The sequence below is a fragment of the Trichoplusia ni genome, chromosome 1 (genome assembly GCF_003590095.1).
Source record: "Trichoplusia ni isolate ovarian cell line Hi5 chromosome 1, tn1, whole genome shotgun sequence".
NCBI lineage: Eukaryota > Metazoa > Arthropoda > Insecta > Lepidoptera > Noctuidae > Trichoplusia > Trichoplusia ni.
The window spans coordinates 659,944-682,094 of record NC_039478.1 but is presented as its reverse complement, the minus strand read 5'-3'; the positions used below and the strand labels follow the sequence as shown (position 1 = coordinate 682,094).

The 22,151-nt window shown below is 35.7% G+C and overlaps 1 protein-coding gene across 1 annotated transcript in view; it reads left to right on the top strand.

The window, feature by feature from the left end:
* Positions 1-22,151, top strand: part of LOC113500270 (homeobox protein caupolican) — a 44,905-nt gene that overhangs the window by 17,952 nt on the left and 4,802 nt on the right. Inside the window, exon 3 of the mRNA XM_026881025.1 lies at positions 2,052-2,161. Coding sequence (XP_026736826.1) covers positions 2,052-2,161 — 110 coding nt within the window. The remainder of the gene's footprint in view (positions 1-2,051; positions 2,162-22,151) is intronic.

Here is a 22,151-nt window from a genome sequence, read left to right as displayed (position 1 = left end):
TCCTGCCCCACCGTTTTTTTAGTTAACGCCTTTTATTTTGTCTATAATTTATTATTTTATCCCGTCTCGTAGGGTATCCGTGCTCTGTTGTGTTTCTTTGTTTGGTCTTTTTAGTTGTCAGATTAAAATGTGTATGTTTACACTTCGAATTTTAAATCTAACGCTTACTGTAAACAGAAATACGTTTATGAGACGTAAGGAATATTTAAAGTGTCAAAATATTTAATAGCTGTCTCGGTCTAATCGTTTCCATTTGCACATGTGGGACCGCAGTGACAGGAAGGGAGCGTTGTTAGGTATATTGAAAAAATAACGATTTATAGTTCCGAAGAAGTATTCTGAAATAAATCTAAGCTCTCTTACGCTACGATTTGTTGTTGATTCTCTTTATAATTTACGAATATTAAGTAAGTTTATAAGTTATTACCAATGTGCAAATTATATTTACAGGATTATATTTAACCGTACGTCCTTATCATATTAAGCTTCACGATAAAATAAACCCACTCGTAATTACATACATTAGGGATTTACTTAAGTAATGATTTAATTAGTTATAAGGCTAACGAAACTGTGAATCATATATTTTTTGCCGTAATGTTCTCGAACGAGAGCACCGTAAGAGTCTTCATCGCTTAATGTATGACTTAATGATATCTTTGACTTAAAAATAAGGCAACCAATCATTTTATAAATACGTACAAAGTCGTGTATCTACTTAGTGCGTCCGTCGACTCGACGACATTTGAACGCTACCTGAGCTGGCGTGTCAACCACATCGCTCACCGGATTAACTTATACCTTCCATAAAAATATATACCTACTGGCTAGTTCAACACACTAATGTTAATGGGATTATAGCTAGGTTCCATTAAACTTATAAAGTTGATACCAATAAAAATCACGGCCAAGTTTTTTGTGTTCAAATAATTGTTTCGTTAAGACCAACACGGCTATCAATCATTCCTTAACCTTTTAAGCGTGATGAATTTATCTTAAGAATATGGAGGTACTTCACGAATCATAGTTATCTAGTATTTACTTTGTACTTGCGTGCCTTTGCTTATAAGGACCGTATTTCAAAGAGTATGTTTTATACAAAAAATAAAGGCGTAGCAAATAAAATACATTAAGCTTTGCAACACTAGATGTTTATCTGTCAAACGCCTACGATAGATGGGATCAAGCCATTAAGTAAATACCGCAATATCAGTAGTCACAATAAATCCACGTAGCCGCAGATTCGCGTTACGGCGTAGTCCGATTATTTGAAGTAACAGAAAACTGGAATTATATCACAAAGGTCGCAGCAACAAAGAGCGACAGCGCGACTGGATTACGCTGTCGTACTTGAGTAAAATTTATTATCGGATTTTCGATTCGGCCACCAATGAAGTTGTTGGACAACAAAATCTTTTGATAGATTTATCCTGGCTGACCGCATTAAGACTCGCTCCTGAGTTATTTTTAATGTGTCGCTATAAATTTTTGGACCCTTAGTGACAGTCGTGCTTTTTACGCGATCCCCAGCGCACAACCTTAATAACAAATTAATCATAATTTTAAAATCGCTGTTTATACAAATGTAGGGATTTAAAAAAGTCTTTAATGTTGAAAACATTTTATTCGAATGTTTTTTAAGATAAAAGTTCAACAATCTCAGAATAAAAAGGTACATTTGTCGAGCGAGAGATGATTGATGCATTCGTCTTGTATCTTTGCCCATTAAGTAATAATAGTTAAGACCGAAACGTTGAAGCGATCGATCAAGAAATCAATCCGACGAGGATCATTTTCGTAATGGATTACGTTAAAGCTACCGGAAACGTGGAAGGAGATATTATAATGCTACGGTTATTATACGGGGACGTTTTAATGAGATAGTTAAGAGTTTATTTGCTACTTACATATTACCGATGACCGCCTATTAATCTGAATTGCGTGACTTTAAGTATGAATAAATATTATTTTTCTTGTTTACATGACAGATTAGTGTTATTGTGCGCTTTTACGGTGTTTTTGTTTTCTTAACTTTATTTATTGTTTCTTAGGCTGCTGGCATCGAACTGAAAGAAAACCTGGCGGCGAGTGCGGCCACCTGGCCCTACCCGACTGTTTACCATCCATACGACGCAGCCTTCGCCGGGTACCCTTTCAACGGGTGAGTATTATTTTAAAAGCTGCCTCTAACTATTTCATGCGCATACTGTGACAGCGTTGGACAGCTCGACGGCCACTGAACTAAATTTTTGAGTAACTGGCGGCGCGGGGGGAGCAGACGATTGTCGACCCTCGGCGCTTACTGGCTACAAACAAACCCCTACGGCTAGAATATCGACATAGTGGACGTGCAAATCTCTAAAAAGAAGAATATTGGCAAAAACGCCCGGGCGGCTACTCCCCATCTACTGTCACTCTGCTTTCCCTGTCATTGCTCCTATTGCTCTTTTATACTCTTCTCCTTTTATAGCAACCTTTTGAATCGTTTTTCCAGAGGCAAATCTCAGTTTCGAACACGTCAGTTGCATTATTTCAGTTTTTGAATCAGTATGGAATTTTGGTAATTGCTTATTCGTTTTTTGAATAGCCTTTTCTCATCTGGATTCAACCTCATTGGACCGAATTAAAAGTGAATCTTTTTTTCGGCTCCCTATAATTCCCTAACACTAATTTTCTTTAAAGTTTTTGTAAAGTTTCTGTTCGTAAAAACACTTAGGTATATTAACGACTGCTTCTGAAGAAAGAGTTCAGAGTTAAATCATAGTTAATTATAGACATTTTGTGACTAGAAGTGAATGAATTTATTCAAGCAAATACAATATGCACTTAAAGTTAAAAAACCTGTTAATTACGAAATGGCTACTTTGTATTAATTAGGTGCCAATTAAATTATTCGCCACGTGTTTCAATTCAATTTACTGAGAAAACCGCAGTGGTTTTATTTATAGACTGTTACAAAACGTAAGTATTCAAAGTTGCTCATACAAATGTTACATGAGCATAAGTTTGAGCGTTCAAAATGTACATCCTATCTAGACGTGTAATCGCTTGATCTTGCAATTTTGTAAGTCAGCGGCAATAGGTTGAAAAACATAGGTACCTACTAAGTAAGATAAAATAATATGTCCTTTTAAAATGAACCGTTAATTGCAAAGGTGGACATACCGTGTTATCGATTATATCATGCAATCGAGGGATTAAAATTCTTACATTCCAAATTAATTTAATTAATTGCAACATAATAAGGCGACTTCAGTTACACCCGAGTAAATTGATCACATTTTCGTGATTTTATTATTCGCTATAAAATTAATGAAAAATTGCCTGTTCACGTCCAAAACTGTTAAGTTTGACATTGTATGTAAGCAACAAAGTACACCTTATATAGTGACAATGTCGGTAAGTAACCAGATACTTCGGCAGAGGGGTGTCGAGCACCGTCGCGCGTCGTGTCCATGTGTACGCCCCGCGGGTGAGCCCAGACACACACACGCACGAGAAATCTCATTTAGCTGCCACTACTTCAGCTCATGACCGCACCGTACCTCATAACCGTTTTACTTTACACCTTTATGCCGTGTAGAATAAAAAGTTAGACTAGACAACTGCCATATCCACTGGAAAACTTCGAGGCCAGATAAGCTGTATGTGAGCGGGGAAGTTACGGCTGAACTCAGTACGATCTCAACTCTAGCACTAATTGAAACAACAAGACATTTTATTTTCACCTTACATTTTCCAAGGTATGAACTTTGTTACGAATAGGGCTGTCAAAAATTATGTTCCCAGGACACTGACCTTGTGTTATTGCGTAGATTATACCGTTCAACATGTCGTACTTCCGCCGGCCTTTTCTATTAGAATATATATTCGTAGGCACGGCATTGGTCTTGAATTAATAATACTCTACAAGTAGGGGAATGTAAGAACTTCAAGTTTTTTTTTAAGTTTACACTATTTTGTTACTCCATGCCAGCCTATCACAAAAACGAATCCTGTTTTCATTTACTTTAGATATGAAAACGAACGAACCCCCAAACAGAAACACATTAGCATGATATCTGTGAAATAAGTAGGTAATTATTTTCGAATCTTTTGATGTGTATTCTATCGTAATCGACGCAAACGTACCTATGTAGATAGGATTTGATACAGTCAACACGCTTATGTAAACTGATAGCGGCAAACTGTAAAGGTTACAAAACATGAGTTTATTAGATAATTATGAATGTTGTATCAGATTATCGGAACTGTGCCCGTGTATGGCGTGGCGTACACATACGATCGCTCGGTCGAACCTTCAACTGTCGCCGACCTACATTCTGTAAAAAATTACCCTTTACACATTCACATGGATTTTTAAATTAGTTCATTGATCGCCGTTCTATAGTTAGACCGTTCAAGGCTAGTATTGATTGCGGTTCAAAGTAAAGAAATTGCGCTATTGCTAAAATGAAAGTAATGTCGGATAATATTAAACTAAGTCTAATAATATTATCGTTACGTTCGATAATTTGTTAGTTTGTTTTTTTGACGTGGATCTGCTGTTACCAGGTTTAGCCTTTACGGTTTTACTGGACTTCCAAATAGGTAATAAAGTACCTTCTTTATTGATAACTATTTATGTGCGGATTATCCTATTATCTTTAAATGTATACAAAAACTGAACAAAAAAGTCAAAATTCAATTCTAGCGACGTTTAACTACAAACAAAGCACGCTTTTTAATTTAAACTTTTTTCTCTTTTTACTACAAAGACTTCTTCATTCGGATTTACAATACGTATACATAGTTATGAGGTTAAGACCCATGACCGAGTTAACGTTAAAGCTAAGTAAATATTCCAGTAAAAATCGATTGATGGGTCAGTAGTACATGGCATTAATTTGTAACACTAACGACATTCGATTTTCTGTCGGTAAGTTGACAGAACGCAGCTCTAGTGCCTATTAGCAAAAAACTACGAACTTAACGCAAATATTAAATACCTACTTCATCTGTATTTACCCGAGTGCCGCAAGAAAGATACAATCAATAAATGAAAATGTTTCTCGCGTAAAACAAACAACAAAAACTAGAAAATCTGTAGTGTGAAGTAAACTCTCGCATTACGCTTTTTGCTATAGAAACACTTCATTAGTTTCACGCCTTGGTACCTTACAAGATATTTTTTCACGATAACGTCGGCATACCTATTGATCGTATAACAAGAATACGAAAGTTAATACAACCATGGCATCGTTCTCATGAACTGTTTTTGCTGCGTGCTCATCGCGCCACGCCAGTGTAATTATAATTAGCAATGGTTTCATGTCAATGTGAGGAGGAAACATTGTTTTTCTATCACATTTATAACACTTAAACCAGCCATAAATGATTACCAACCTGTAATTAATCGACAGGTGAGCACTATAAATAAATTGCATAAATTAAAACTAGTATCTAAGAATAGAAACGGCGTGCGTGTGTTCGGTGTCGTGAATAATTCGTACTTTGACGTGTCCTCTGTTTGATGAATACTTGAATGAAAACGGCAACATCTTAAATACTAATCAGTTACACGGACAATTCAGACCTCATTGGTGACCTGAGAAATATAAGACTTCAAACCAGCAACTGATTTCTGAATGGATAAAGATGATTCGATAAAGTAATTGTGTAGAAAAACTAAAGTTTAAAATAAGTTAATTAGTGGCTTAATAACGCGTTAATAGATTACCGCCGCTGTTAACTATATGTACGGAGAATGCTTTGATTTATACGTTTTTAATTGCAGCGCTGCGCACTGAGGCCGGTAACTTTGCCGAATGAATATAGATGACGCGATTGGAACTAACTTAGGCGTTCTTCGCCGCAACCGAACCCCTCGTTAATTTGAATTAGTAATTTAAAAACATTTTGTATCCTCTATTAGGTGATATGCCGCTGTATTGGAAGTATTTATCGTTTGCTGTAAAACAGTAATTGGCTATAAAAACGTATCTGTGGTAAGTAGGATTGCTAATAGCAACGTTTACTTTGCACAGTTCCGGTATAAGTATTAAAAAGTGTGATAATGAAGAGCGGCTAGTTGGCTACTATTTCATTCGTTCGCTAAATCATAATAAATTATGTTAACGGTTCCGGCACTCCTGCGCAACATGGATTCGTAAATTGCGATGACTGACATTATAAAGACTGTCTCTATTTGTACACAAATTAATACAAGCTTCGTTATGTACCTATTAAATGTGTCGAATGTTTTGTTGTGCTTAAAATGTTAACCTTAATTTAAAACATCAAGGTTTTACATTACATTAAGTTTTACAAATTAGTATACCACCTAAACCACCATGCCTAAAGTCCTTGTAGAAGTTTGCTAACATTTTTACATTAAGTGTAAGTTTATTTGACATTCGATCTATAATTTTTGTTCTAAAGTTCGTAGATGGACATTATGTAAATGTATTTCTTCTAGTGTCTGTGCCTGGTGTAGTCATCAAAGGCGTTACTTACACTGTGCACTGACACGGTGTTACAAAACCCTGACACTGTAAAGACTCGTTGTTTGAAGCGTTCATTAGGCTTGTGTTTAGTGGTTCTTCTGTTGCCAGCGACCCGCCTGAGCCTTGCTAAGGTTTTAGTTTTTACACAGTAACTTGAAAACTTTAGTTAAACTGAAAGATCTTTTAACAACACCTATATTAAACAAAAATGCCAGCAAACCCAATGATATCGGTCGGGTACCAATAGAGGTGTTTCAACCAAAATGTTTTACGGAGTGGTTCTGTACTCGGAGTTTCAACTGAGAATTAACAAAATACAGAAAATCACAGCCCGTAATTTTTTTATTTAATTTTAATAATTCAATTTATTTTAACTTTTCGCATATCTTTAAAATCATATCGAGATGATCAGAATCGATCTACAATCTGCAGAATTTAAGAAAATTTACGTAACTTCATATTAAAAGTCTACCGCTCTCCAAAAAATTAACATAATAATACATAAATGCAACGTTATATGAACATATCTACGTCTCATTTATTTGAGGTCGCCACATTTGTAAGTAAACGGCCTAAACCCGAAATATAAAGGTTGTATCGTATTTTACCAAAATAAAAAGCTTAAACAGAAGGCTTAAAATAATCACGGCAAAGATTCGGATAAGATAACATATATTGAAAAGAACGGAGGTGGTTCCATAAACAATGCGATAAAAATACTGATGAGTGCCGTGATTGCGGCGACGAGTCCCCGAAGAAGCGTGTCTCATATCAACATTGTTATTAAAGCATTCTAAATCTAAATTTCCTTCATTAGTCACTAACCGCCATTAGATATAGTATAGATTACATACTAATATACCTCTTATCTCACAATAGCGTATCTTAAATTCGTAAATTAAAATAAACGACAGAGCTACAGCCATCTGCACAAATAGCTGCACGGAACAAGCATTTAAGATCTACAGATATTATTTCGAGACACGGTCTCATGTCCTTCAAATTCTCATACGTAAGAAATAACTAAGAACCGTATTTATACTCAATACTGTAAATAGCTTAATGACGTTCATGATTTATGAAATGAATCATTCAAATTTTGCAACCAAAAAAATTGGTTAGTTTATCAAAATGTTTGACAGGAAGCCAACAGCTCCCCATTCTTATTGCGATCAAAATCCGCAACTGCCAATAAAGTATAAATCACCATGTCAGTCGTGAAATAACAAGCGTTAAATAACACAATTAAAATGTTGTAAAACGTCGGGAGGCGTCTCACTAATAACGAGGTAATAGAAGGTTTTGAAGGGACCCGAGCGGCGGCAGGTGCGCCCAGAGACAACAACTCTACCTCGATGTGTATCTCACACCTTAATCACTTACGTCGGCAACAATCCGTAATGATACGTGTGTACTAAATAAACACGAAAACGGACCATAATTAAGTACTTTTAACTATGTTACTGACTCGGAAACGTGATAGAGGTGAATTAAACAGTCTTTCTTTTGATTTTTTTACTGGACTTATCAAATTTAAGTCGGGCTGTTGCGATAACAGTAATTAGTAGGGCTTAACCGACTATTACTTTAGTCAATAAGTTTTATTTTTGTGCTAATTCGATTATAGATACCCATTACTGTAACTATCTTTCATGTATTCACAGATAGGACTATGATATGAAATTGAATATGAAACTGACAAAAGTATATTTTTAAATACTGTGAAACGCTCGTAAAATCCCGTGCGTTGCAGGACCAAGTTCCGAATAATAACAGATAAAAACATGAATGTCAATTTATAAAACTGGAATATTGGATAGATTCAGTTTTGTTTTTTTTCCAGCGTTTGGGCTGGTAACAATGATCAGGCTAAAAAATTTCGACTCTGACACAGCGTAGCGTGTAGCAATTCATGCTTTTACAGTTTTCGATAAAAGTAAAATGCAATTTATATTCTTTTTAGTATTTCGAACTTACATTCTAGCCGCAGTGATTTTCACGTGTCAATACATATGAATGTTTAACTTTAGATTAGATTCAGTTCATGTAATATTTTATCGAAAGATACTTAGACAAAAAACATGAGAATCTTAACTTGAAATTGAGCCTTCACTCATTAAAGGCCTTGACGGCCAACCCCCTTCCGCTTTTCAAAAGTATCAAAATATTTAACAAAGCCCGGCAAAACCTTGACACATTTCACTTCTTGAAATTGGCTCTCTGTTGAAAACGAATAATAATCTAACAGTAATTATAGATACGTAACACTAAAAGTATTTACTATTTACACAAGTAGATGCCGAATCGACACTCTTTGTTTAAAAATCCACCCTCGCAGTGTTTATCCTTTAAAAAACAAACGCGTTCTTCTTTTAATTCCATTAATCCAAACTTGCCGCACAGTATACAGAAAAGTTAAATACCTATCAAACTCTCTTACGACCGTATACGAATCCCGAAAATTAAGTTTACGTATTCACAGCAAAAGAGCAAACAAGTCGTGAAAGTCCAGCGCAACATTCAGCCAAACATCAACAATTCCAACCAAAATGAAGCGTGTTTAAGCTGACAATCTTTGCTTACTTAATAATAACATCGCTTGTCGGAAGTTCTCGCAAACAATTAGCCCGAGGGCAGCCTTTTCCGCGAATGAAGAGTGACACCGGACCAACCCTTAAATGAGGAACAAACAAACCCACTCTGCGTCCACTAAAACTCCGGACATCTTGATCGTGGAGCGAACTTTAATTCATTAATACCTGTTATATAATGCCTTATTATAAATCTGCAAGCACCGCAAACATCACGTTTTATCCATCTTTAATCTAGTTTGCACATGTGCGAGTACCTACACCACCTACCGCGTAATTTGCATATCCAACGCATGTTTTTTATTTAACTAATTATAAAATATTATAGTTTGTACTTGTTAATTCTAACGGTTGTTGTAAAACAATCTGATGAAAATTGATTACCTCTGTGTCTGTAAGCGATGGTCTAGCAAACTGCGATCTACAGCTTTAAATTCTGTTAATTATCTTGGTACCGTCAAGCGAGACGATAGTACTCGCTTATTTCAACTGTTTGTCTGTTTATGAAATTAATTAACATAAATCAAAGTTTATACTCCGAAGATTACATGGTATTACATGAAGTTACTGCTGTTTGCGCACTTCTTACGTGTGTTAAAGTACTTACATATTGATTTATTGACCTTAAAATTCACTTTCTAATACATTTGTTAGTATTTAATTAAAATTTCTTCTAGCTCTAGTTAACAAGTAAAAACAACTTATTTTTTGTATCTATTTGTATCGACTTACGGAATAGTAATTTATCTATGTATAAAATTAAGGAGTATTATTAACGTCTAGATTAAGTAATCATTGAGGGAATTGATACGTGATATTTTATACCTTGAGGGCCCAACTAAATTGATTGAAAGTCCCTAATGTGAGATGGTCGCGCCGCAGTCCATAGCTGGCGGTAGTCCGTTAGTCGTCGGGCGACGGTCGTCAACCGTTGCGTCGTGACCAGTGTAACAACCACTGCCGACACTTCCTCTGTCCCCCGACATAATTACAAACGGAAAATTCAACTACACCATACAAAAGTGTAGACGAATTTCGTTGAAGCGAGTGATAATACCCGGGAGGCGATGCGGTCCGCACGCAGCTCACGTACCAATCTATTTGGCCCCGACCCGATATTGTGCACACAAAGTAACGATTACTCATGCCCGCCAAAGTTTATTTATGACAGGAAGAAATTGCGATTGTATTCTCTTAATGGATATAACTTCCCAATATGACGGCGCCTGACGTTTCTTGTTTGCCTGAAATTATCGGAGCGCTGTTTGCGCCAATTTTGTTTCAAGTGTAGCAAACATATGAATACTGATTGTTTGCGAACCTCGTCGATATTTAACAATCTGTTGGTTAACAGTTTTCGGTGTACAAGTATTTTTCTTTTAAAGCTCCAAGGAGACTACGCGTTGAGGCAGCGAAGGGTAGTAAAGTTAAGCAGGTATAACGTTCACAATTTGTCAATCGGGGTCACTAGGGACGCGGCAGAAAGGGCTACACTAGCTATTAAGCCAACACAATGGAGAAATAAATGGGTTGCATTTGTTTGCTTAGTTTAATAAATTGTTTCAAAGATATTAAATATAAACAACAAATCAGCTGGCATTATATTAAAAAATAATAGTAACATGCAATCACTAATTTAGCATGTGCTGTAGCTGTGCACACAACACAAAAGGATAATTAACTGTTTTAAAATTCAATAGCGTGATTGAAATTCAACACTAAACACTTTCCATTAAATCGCTTTAAATAAATACTAAAAATCGTGTTCTAGTATCAATTATACAAAACTCATGACACAGTTCTCTCACAGTAAATTGCGCGAACACAAATCAGTAAAAAATCTTTTGCAGCGGTTTTTGCGAAACGCATTCAAAAGTCATATGCGCAGATAATATTTATCAATACGGCGGATCAATTTCACAAGGCATCGATGGCAGGAGTGACTGAAGGGCTATGCGTCACCGGGCGCAGTACGCGCCACGATAATAAGAGTCAGTCGAACACGTACCCTCACGTTTTGTGTGTGGCCACTCCATTCCGGACATGATGTCATCGTCCACACTTGCGCAGAGGCGGCATGTACTGACACGGTGCCCGCTTCGACTATGGCTACAGCACACAGTTAATCGTGGATACGTGTACAGACAACGATTTACAGCACAAAGTGCCAGTCCTCCCGTGTATTACCAATCTATGGAACAATAAAGAGTACGCGCGAAGGCATATAAATGAGCGGTGGCGTATGCAAGGGACGCCGCGCGTGCCATTAGTAAGCCGCGCTCGGTTCGGAGTAATTGACCGACGGGCTAATTTCATTCTAGGCGCATTGGACGCTTCCTCTTTCCTTTTTCCTATCGGTCAGCGGCGGCCACGAGGCGAGTTGTGATCGACATCAATGTACTTATTCAACTTTATTCTCAATAGAAGAGTCATCACTTCGTTTTAAGGCTAGATTTGTAGTTTATTTAATTTGAATATTCAACCTTATTTCGACCAACTATATGATATTGTAGGTTATAACTAATGATACATAATAAATTATTTTGAGATTCTTGATCGTTTTTGTAAGCTAAATAGGTAAGTGGGTCATTCATGTTTTAGGTGCAACTAACAAGTCTGTTGTGTCGGTGTGGTTTTAGGTCTAACAAACGTTAAGAAAAGCCGCTCAACGCTTTACTACCTCATGTTTTGGACCTACATTTACAAATATATTCTACTTCTAAAGAAGAACCCTCAATTTACTACAGTTAAGCCCTAAGAAAATCAACATGGAAACCAAGGCGCTGTCAATATCGGTGTTAGTTCTAAACTGTAGCAGCCTCTGATCGGGCTTTGTTATAGCTGTGGAACGCCTCAAGCGGCCTTGTAGTTCCGAAGTCAGTTTCTTAGCTAATCCCACAATATTGTCTACCCACCGAGATATATTCGCCTCAGTCCACAACCAGAGCGCAACTTTCAATAGCCTACGAAAACACTTTAATAACAAATGAATAAAAAACAAACGTCGACCTCTAGCAATTAAAAGTTTAAATTAAGAAACCGATTGCCTTAATCGAATTAAGACGACTTCTTTCCAGTGATTCAATTTTGTGTCTACAAAAAGTATTAGTCGATTCTATTGAAAATTCGTAAATTAAATTTCTTATTGAGCTAATAAATCACAGCTTCGCTAATACTTACTCAATAGTCGTACATGTAGACATACATACGATTTGCGGTTTCTCGAACGATACGAACCAAGCCGGTGGTTGTGCACGTTGCAGACAGTTTGTTGTATTGGTCGTGTATCGGTCTTGCGTGTCCACGCTAAATGTACATATGTAGCATGTTCAACATAAGTGCTTTGATTATTATAGACGCAGTAGAACGCAACGTGATAAATAAAGGATGTTAATGTCTGTCGATATTTGTGATTAAGCAATTATTTTTTAAATTATTTAATCGTTTTGTCTCTCTTGTGGCAATGTTTGGGATCACGGTGTTTTGCAATTGCATTTTTATCAATCGCTATAGGGTGACCATATTTAACCAAAACGATCTTTATCCCAATTCGAGTCCCTCGATGTCCTTCGAGTACTCATTTACTAAATAATTGGTTTTGTTTTTTTTTCGTAGTAAATAGCTTTGATAATCTTAATATTGTAATTTATTAAAGTGAATAGCTATCAAATGTGATAAGTATAAAGCGGCAAACGTCAAGAAAACCAGATTTACCACTTTCATATCTATAAAGTATGCAATGTTTACGTACATGGCTATCGGCACCTACTAGGACCTAACGTAAAATTCTAATAATTAATTTATCTCAGTAAGTACTAGAACTACTAACATTGGTATTAGTTTACTCGGTATTAGTTTTCTCCCAGTATAAGGTAGTTAAAACAATTCGATATCAGAATCAATAACGAATCGAGATTTCAATATCTGTTACAGGTAAACCTAGATCAATATAATTTCGGAACGTCCGTTTTCAATGAGTATTGAATTTGAATCGAACCTCCTTCCAAGCTGTCAAAACTTTGAAAACGGATTCTCTAATCCGTTCTATATTCGAAAGTGACATTTAAGCTATAGAACATCAAATATGAATTTGAGATAGGTCAGCGAATTGGGAAACTTAATAATAGCTTAGTCTCTGGTCTAACGTTTATACCCATAGACAGTCAATTTTATTTCAGTTACGGTTATTTTTGTAGTGCCTGTAATTTTTGCAAGAGTATGTTTTTCTTAACTTTATATACTTTTTACGTACCTATAGGTAAATTATTGATGTCTCTTTGGTACTTGAGAAAAGTAACCCTAAAAATCTATCGCTTAGGCCTCCAAAGATATTAAACTAAACTTAGCTCGAGGTTATATATAATCCTTCATACATCACTAAATAAGTTGTTTCTTTTTTCCTTTAAAACAATGCTTAATATTTCGTTTTCTTTTAAAATTCTACAACACAAATGACAATTATCAATTGATAAATTAAAATCTACTTATCTTCTAAGTTTCCTTCAACAACATTGTCTAATAAATCATCAATTACGAAATTGCTTAATTGTATATTAATTATTAATCATCGTGTCATCGATGTAACAACACGCCTTGAAACAGTTGTCACTAGCGTCATACAACGACCACACTTAAACAATACAATTAATGAATTGTTTTAATACCAATTACCAAGGACAGAAGTACTAATTATATAACTCGTAACGAGTGACACGAACTTTTTGTTACGTAGAGCAACTCAACTATGAATTATTAATACATTTTTTTCACATAACCAACTACGTCATTACCATCTTTAACATTCGATAAACCTCGCAATGATAATGTAATAAAAACTATTTAAATCAAGCCTGTTTATATCCTTGCTATTAAGTAGTACGCGGCTAATGAGAAAAGCGTTAGCCATTTGTTTTAACGAACACCAGAAACCAATTTAGATTGTAATGCAGAATGAGTGAATTTAAATTCGTAAATTGAAATTGCTATTACACGGCACCTTCTAGTATGTATTTTTACGCAACGAAGATGTCCTATGTAATTAATTTCCACGTTCTCGCTCAATAAAAACCTACTAACGGTACTAAATGGAAACACTGTACACAATTGAACATGGTTACACCGAGATAAAGCGAGCTTTCTGAACGAAACAGAAAAACTAATTAAGAAATCATGTTACCGTTAAACGAAGTTTTGCCTTCAGTTTTCAGAGCTCTAGTAAAATTTGATTTCAGCTGACAATACAACGAAAGCTTAACACAACACAAATCTGATAAAAAGTTTGTGATGCAAGACAGACGGACGAGGATAAGCCGAGACTATTATACGACTGTAAACGATTTTATATTTCATTGTTAACAGGGAACAAAGAGTTTATGTTATTATCAAACAAATAGGTTGAATGCTTATTACATTTATAAAATGATGAACAATTTTTAAAGCGTAGTTTGTTACCCACTTAGCATCAGAATGGAGTTTACGACATAGATAAAAGAATTCAAGATAAACCCCTGCAACTTGACCAGTACTGTATTTACAGATCACGAAGTTCCACATTACGTAACGGAATAGGAATTGTTGCGAAACAATGCGCGCTCACCGTATAAAATTCAATGTTCTCATCGATATTAATAATATGTCAGTAATAAAATGAGACGTGACCTCTGATAGCAAGTGAACCGTGGTCACGACACTTAATTTTCACTAGTTTATACGTTCTACATAAGGCGTCTTGTGAGGTCCGATGCGACTATCGGTCCGACAGTGGCGCCACCGCACAACGTAGCGACAAACGAGGAACATGTTAGGGTATGGACAGACTACACTAGCTGATAAACTTATTCTAGAAAATTCGCAAAGTCTACCGACAAAATTCTATACTTTATTTTTTAAATTATGTCTCTCTCCCGTGATTAACCACTAATTACCTCTATCTTAGTACTTATATTTTTCTAAATTAATATACATAGTAATTAAAAGATTAAATTACAGTTTAAAAATATCAGTCTTGACATTAAAATATTCATCCTAGAAAATCTAGAAAAGGTTTCTAGGTCACGACAAACTTATAAAATCTTATGACACTTCCATCAAGAACTTAACCATCCCTAATTGAATTTCTTTTATTTCCATAGCAGGGCCAGATTGATTCGAGTATTCAAATATAGACATCAAGTGCCCTCTCGTGAATCAAACCGGCTTGCATAATACATCATCCATCGGAATGTCCAATTAGACATGTGTGATCTACCCGCGCCTTTACACTTCCATGTAGGTAAATGTTCAACAGTTGATTGACGTTTGATAAATAGCATGTGTTGACATCTTCCTAGTGAGAGTTGAGGATTGATAAGTCTTTGGGAGGTCGTAAACAAATTTACAACAACAAAATAAACATGACAATTTATCGGACCGATAAAGTACTGTGTGGTGTGTGTTGATTTGTATTCGAAGATGCCTTAATTATATTTTTATTATTCTTTAGAATACTTTAGATAACTCTCGGCGTTCACGTGATGTTAAACTTTAGGCCTAATTTTGAATTAATCAGTTTAACTTGATACTGAGAAATGAGCAGTATTTCATTGTAAGTTAACTGAATACCATTAAAATAACCAAATTGATTTATGCACTTTATTTTAATGCACAAATCAATTTATTATAATCATACAAGTTCAACTTAAATAATAATACATTTCATTAAATTATGTGAAATACTTTATAACCATTATTCTTATCAAATATTTATAATATTAAAAAAATACAATATTAAAGTTCTCTAAATTACTCTGAATTGTTTTATATTATTACTTAGATAAACGTAATAAATTCATTGTTCACTAGATCATTTTTTAATGATAGAAAATGATAACGGTTCCATATTAAAAATGTAAATTAATGCAAATTTCGTGGGCAAAAACGATGAATGAGGTCAATCTGCAGAGATCTAATTAGGGTTGTCACTAGTTAGCGTCTCGGCTAATGCGAGGCGTGAGGTTTGGTAATTAATTATATTAGTTATCGCCGTGTCTGGTCCGTCTTCATCAGTGAGCTCGATCACCGACGATACGGCTAATGCTCTCCAATGGATTAGATTCATGCGAATTATACGGGATCGGCCGTTATTGGACAGCGCAATGTGGCTTGGTTCACACAATCGTAATTAGGACGAAACTCAGATTAAACGCTAATAAGTGTGGCGCACGTATCTTATCAAACCTATTCTATATCACTGACACATTAAATGATTCAAATTCTAAATATTTATGGCTTCGAAGCAAAATTGTGACGTCATTACCTTCGCATTGATTAGGTAAAGTCACTCGTAAACACATTAGGTATGCATATTAGTTGCAGAACAAATTACGATAAAATTAATAAAGTTGATTGATCACATTAATCTTACATCTAGATAACAATAGTCAGCCTAATGCAGTGGGAAACCTCCGTACTTCCTGTAGCGTTAGCCAAAGAGATATAATAGAAATAAGTTTTTGTGACCCCTGTGAATGTGAAACAAAGACCCAATAAATAAGATAGCGGTAAGCTTAATTCATTGTTTATGGACTCCAAAGAGATTTAATTCGAGATTAATACATCGACTTATTTGTAACAGAGGGAGTATGTATTGTTGTGGGTAATGGAACTTCATTGCAAACATCTGATTCGGAACACCTAGTTTAGTAGCACTTAAACCTATTTAAGTATCTGACTGGTTTTATATTACCACGCATCGTAATATCGCACTTTGTTATACTTAATAATAAAAACATGCTATTCACAGCTTAAAAGTACAAATAAGAGATGTTCTGTTCCTCCATATTTTAACATTATCGAGTTATCAATGGTAAAGCCAAAAAATAATTCGTAAGGTTTAACATTCACTTTGAAATACCATAATAGAAGCAGGCGGTTAACTTGCACAGAAGTAGCCTTCCGTGATAAAAACAAATTTAATTAAATAACATTCTTTTGTGTTTCTGACCGGAACCGGAACGACTAAATAGGCATACCTTTCCTAAATATATGTACCTGGTAGACTAATTCTCCTTTTTGAGTTAATAACTAATTAATTAGTAGTTTTTAGTTGTATACAAGTAACTAGTAGAAGAATGCGGTCGAATACTACAAATAAACCAAAGACTTATGACAGTAAGAAGTAAGGTTGAGTTGAGCCTTACGTACGTAGTACCAAGTAATTATATTAGCGCACGACTGACGCTCGACTTAGAATATTAACTGTTTGAAAAGGACAGACTAGAAATAAGGACGGAAGAAACAAAACTCGTTCGATATTTTGGAGAAAATAACAACTTTTTTATTACAATCAGTAGTCGACCTGGGCCTGCTATTTACAACGGCCGATGAATGAATGGCAGTTGGATTAAATTCGAAATTATCCCTTTCCTCTTAAGCGTTTTGCCAACACAATAATTGAAAAATAATTGTATTGTACTGAATTCCCAATTATTATGTAGGAAAAATGTTTAAGATAATACAAAAATGTTATGTCTGCCATTGTAAATAGCAGAATCGGGGCCCTGCTGTGTTACCATGCGGGCGATCGCTTACTTAACAGAGCCTGAATCAGTAGTTTACAATGGCCAGCTGCCGATTGACCTAAGAAACCTACTTACCGAGGGGTAATCGATAACCTTACGTAGCTGGTTTGCTGCTAGCTGTTATTTCTATAAAATAAAACGATTTACTTTAACTTCATCGAGAAAATAAACGCATACGCTCTCAAATGATTAAATTTAGAGAAACCTTGCTGACTTCGTATGGAAGCAAATAGGTCGTCTACGTTGAATTAGAAAGTGTGGTCGCTTAAATTAGTGTGTTTTAACATGAATAAACAATATTAAAACCTATGTAAATATTCATACTTTATCATTTCAGTCTGAAATTGCATAATGTGATCTAGATGCTAAATTATCAATATTTTTTCTTGTTTAAATTAAGATCGAGGTTACTTATCTTTTCACTTTTTGTTCGCCTACATGCCTGTTTAGGTCATTTTTCCAGCAATTCATCTTACAAAGAACATAAACAGTCATATCAATATCCTGCACCAGATTTACTAGCACTCGTTTCGATTTTAATTGCATACGACGACAATATTATTGTTATAATTGTAAAATTAATTAAAACAGCTTCGTGTAACTGTATCACATACATTAAATACTTTATCAACTACGCAAATGGCAGGGTCAAGACACAAGTTTAACAGAAAAATAATTTGCCACAGATAAACGGCACAATTTATGCCTTGTTTTTGTTAAGTTTCGACGCAACACAAGAAAAGATTGATATGGAAAGATTTAAAACAATAACGACATTCATTTAGTAGCAATGTTCTTCAATAAACATCCCGTTATTAATATGAGTAAATAATTATATTACAAAGCTGGGAGTTATGTCTTATGATATGATTTGTGGAATAAAATAATACTTGTTTTTAATCAGAGATTGTTCATACACCGCTCTTAGTCTTAGCCATGTGCTGTTTTCAAGGCTAGGTACCATTGTGACTTTATGTAACGTTTTGCCGGAAACGAGGCAGGTAATTATAATTGGAAACTTTATAATAAAAGCAATTTAATGGAACCCCTTAGCCCCTGTTACAAAAACAAAGATGGCGCGGCCGAAGTACCGGTGCACGGTGGTGAGTTTCCGCTTGGTTTGTCACGTGACATGCGCCGCCCAAGCCTCTAGATAACACGCCCTTCATACTGCCTACTTAATGATTGGCCCTCATTCCAACTACCACCGCCGAAAATATTCGGTAGGTAGCCACATACACCGGATTGTAACAGTCATACCTTGCGATTAATGCGATCATTTACGGTTTAGGCTGTAAAGCGGCTCCCCCTGGCCGCAGTTGTTTCTATTAGGGGTTTTTGTGCATGAAGCTGACCAATTAGTCGTCGGATAGCATGTTCGGGTGGCAGCTATCGGCTAACACGGACGCGTGCGGTTCACCGTAATAGCGCGTTGCCGGCTCGTAATGTGTTTTTGGCGTGCCGCGCCCCCAGCCACCCTATCTACCCACCAATATTTAGGACCTGTATCGTACCTTTTAAAACTTCGTCCATAACCCGAGATTGGTCGTTGCGTGCACCCATTTCTATATTACGACGACGAATAATTAGCTTTATCAGATATTATTTTTACGAACATAGTAATTTACTAGCAGCATGAAAGGCGAAGTTTGTGTTGGAAACAATAATTCTTTCAGATTTTTTGATTTTTCGTGTCGGTAAATGAATGGCGGTTGTTATGACAAATATTTAGTAAATTATACTTACTGCATATCTTGAGGAAAATCTTAGTTTTTTATGGCACGGTGTTAGGATGCAGTCGAATCGACATGAGAAATCCGATATTGTTCTAGTATACTGTGTCAAAGGAGTTTTTACACAAAAACTGTCACCGTGTATTAAGGGTGTCTTTTAAATTTCATAGTCGATGGATTACAATGTTGACAAAGTCTGTGAAGCGTATGAAAAAGGTGTCCATCTATTACCTCACAAAAGATGGCACCATGTAATTTTATATGGGTACTGGCGATGTCATTGGTAAATTCAAACTGTAAGAGAAATACAATATCTTGTGCACTTGTCTTATGCGTCGTCAGCTGGGGAGATATGCACTCACACACAATCTAATGGTGTTCAGTTACGTCTTACACTTGTCACCCTTTTTTTCGATATTAATCCTTATTTTAAACAAAGGTAAATTATCGGAAAGATCAATCTACCTTTTGTTATAGACGGACATCATATTAAAAACGCAATCTCAATGCTATTTTAGAGTGCGCGAACTCAAAACTCTTTCAAATACAGAGAAATCTTCAAACATTGACTGTCTAAAACAGCTTTTGCTTTCGGAAAATCTTTTTAATCGCTATTTCGTTATTTTAAAAGAATAACACAAAATTACAGTAGGTATCGTATCTAAACGTTAAAGTGAAACGCAAGATTGATTTTAGAAGAAATAGCAACATCTCTATACTTATATCAAGTACTCTTCAGTACTATAAACCAGATTGTATCAATTAATGACGCTTAAATTTAGATTGGAAACTATCACAGTGTTTGCACTCGCTAATAACAAGCCCAATTTAGTCGAATAATGTAAATTGATTTCATTGGTTTAGGCGTACCGCATCATCGGCAAATCAGGACGCCCGCTCCGCATTATCCCAACATCCATTAGCATTAGTAATTACGTATTTGTGTTAACATACTTATTTAAATGTTTAATATCCAAACAACAAATTTCACGTACGCGACTTCAGAAGAAAGCCAAACTATAATTATAAAACAAACAATAAGGTTGTCTAATGCAATCACTACGGTCATTCGATCGCGTAACAGCAAAATCTCTATCCGACTAGTTTTTGCTTATAGCAAGGTGCTGTTTTACGTAAACGGTCTAATTAAACACGACGGAAACACGTGCAATGAAATTTTAGATCAGGTAAGTACGGGCACATCGGTTCTAGTCGCGCGACCGGCTAACACTACTTTTATAGGTGTCTAGGCGCGCGCCGCTTGACATCCACTTAGTTTAATTTTTATAAAATAAGCTATTCTTTTTCAATGTCTCAAGTTACAATACCTAAACGTGTCGGTAACTCTATACTGCAGATATAATACTTGTCGATCTACTTTTAATAACAAATCATTTTAAAAAGAAGTGGGTGTTGGTGTAGGTTACTAGCAAGACCGACGTATTTTGTTTTAGTAATTCGACTAATAAGAGTAACATTGATACTTTATATGTCACAAGTCACAACTACCAGTTCGATGCAAGAAAAAATATACTTCTGTAACATTTTAATTGAAAGACTTGACTTACAGATATCGTATTTTTTGTACTATTCAGTTTTTATCTATGTAGTAGAATGGGTTCGCGAGCTCATAAGAACCATTTAACTCGAAAAAATTTAAAACTGCAAAAATATAAAATGATAAAAAAATACAAATTTAGCACCCTTTTTCTTCCAGAAAGTGCACTTTGATTTCAAAAATAAAACATCAACAGTCGGGTGTATGTAGATGCAATACGATAGGTATTTCGAACGTAAATTTCAATCGAAAATTAGATCTAAACCAATCCTGCGAACGTGCCACAGACTAAGACAGTGAAGTCTGTAATCCTTAACTTACATGTGCTGGGTAACTAACATAGGGCTTACCTGCATTGCCGGCTAGTAAGCCAAAAACGAGATAGGCATAGTTCAACTAACAGAATACATGTGTATACAACCCGCATTTGACAATAGAAACTGAACTCTATACGTCTTGAAAATTTCCTTCAAAATTATCATAGTCATGTTTTACTATTAGATACAATTTATAAAAACATTCCTTCTAACTCTTTCGACATCTGGAACTAATTTTCTATTATCGATTTAATCCCCCAGAACCATCTATCCAAAATTGAGGTCGTATCATAAAACTCTTTTAAGCGATAAAATATATTATAGCAATTGAACGCGAATATTCCAAACAAACGTTCCTGACCGCTACGGCTCATTCTTTACCTTTATTTCATTATTATGACTCCCAATTCACACCCGCCCCGGACCGCCCGTTTTTATGACGACCTGCGGCTCTACATGATCTATTGCCGGAACACAAAGCGTTAACCTGTATAGCTACCAAATAGAAAACTTTATCACTTACCATTTCACTATCCTCAAAAATACTAATCCAAAAAACTACGAATGAGCGACAAGAGCAAAAGGAATCGTGCATGCATAGGACCACTAGCGAAAATGCAAATGAAGTTCATTAATACCATAAACTATGAATTGGTACATAAAATTTGAATAACTGAATCAACCGCAGCACCAACGGATTACTTTAATAACAACGACAGACTGTACGAGCAATATTTTTGTGTTTATCTCATTTTTATGAGTTTAAGTAGGAAGCATGAGGTGGCGCGAGAGATAGGGATTTAATTGAAGGCGAGGCGTTGGCGTGGGAGGGGTGGGTACCCGCAACCGCCTGCCAGGGCGCGAGCACGCCGCGGGGGTAGAAAAATAATAAAAAAATGAAGCTTGCAG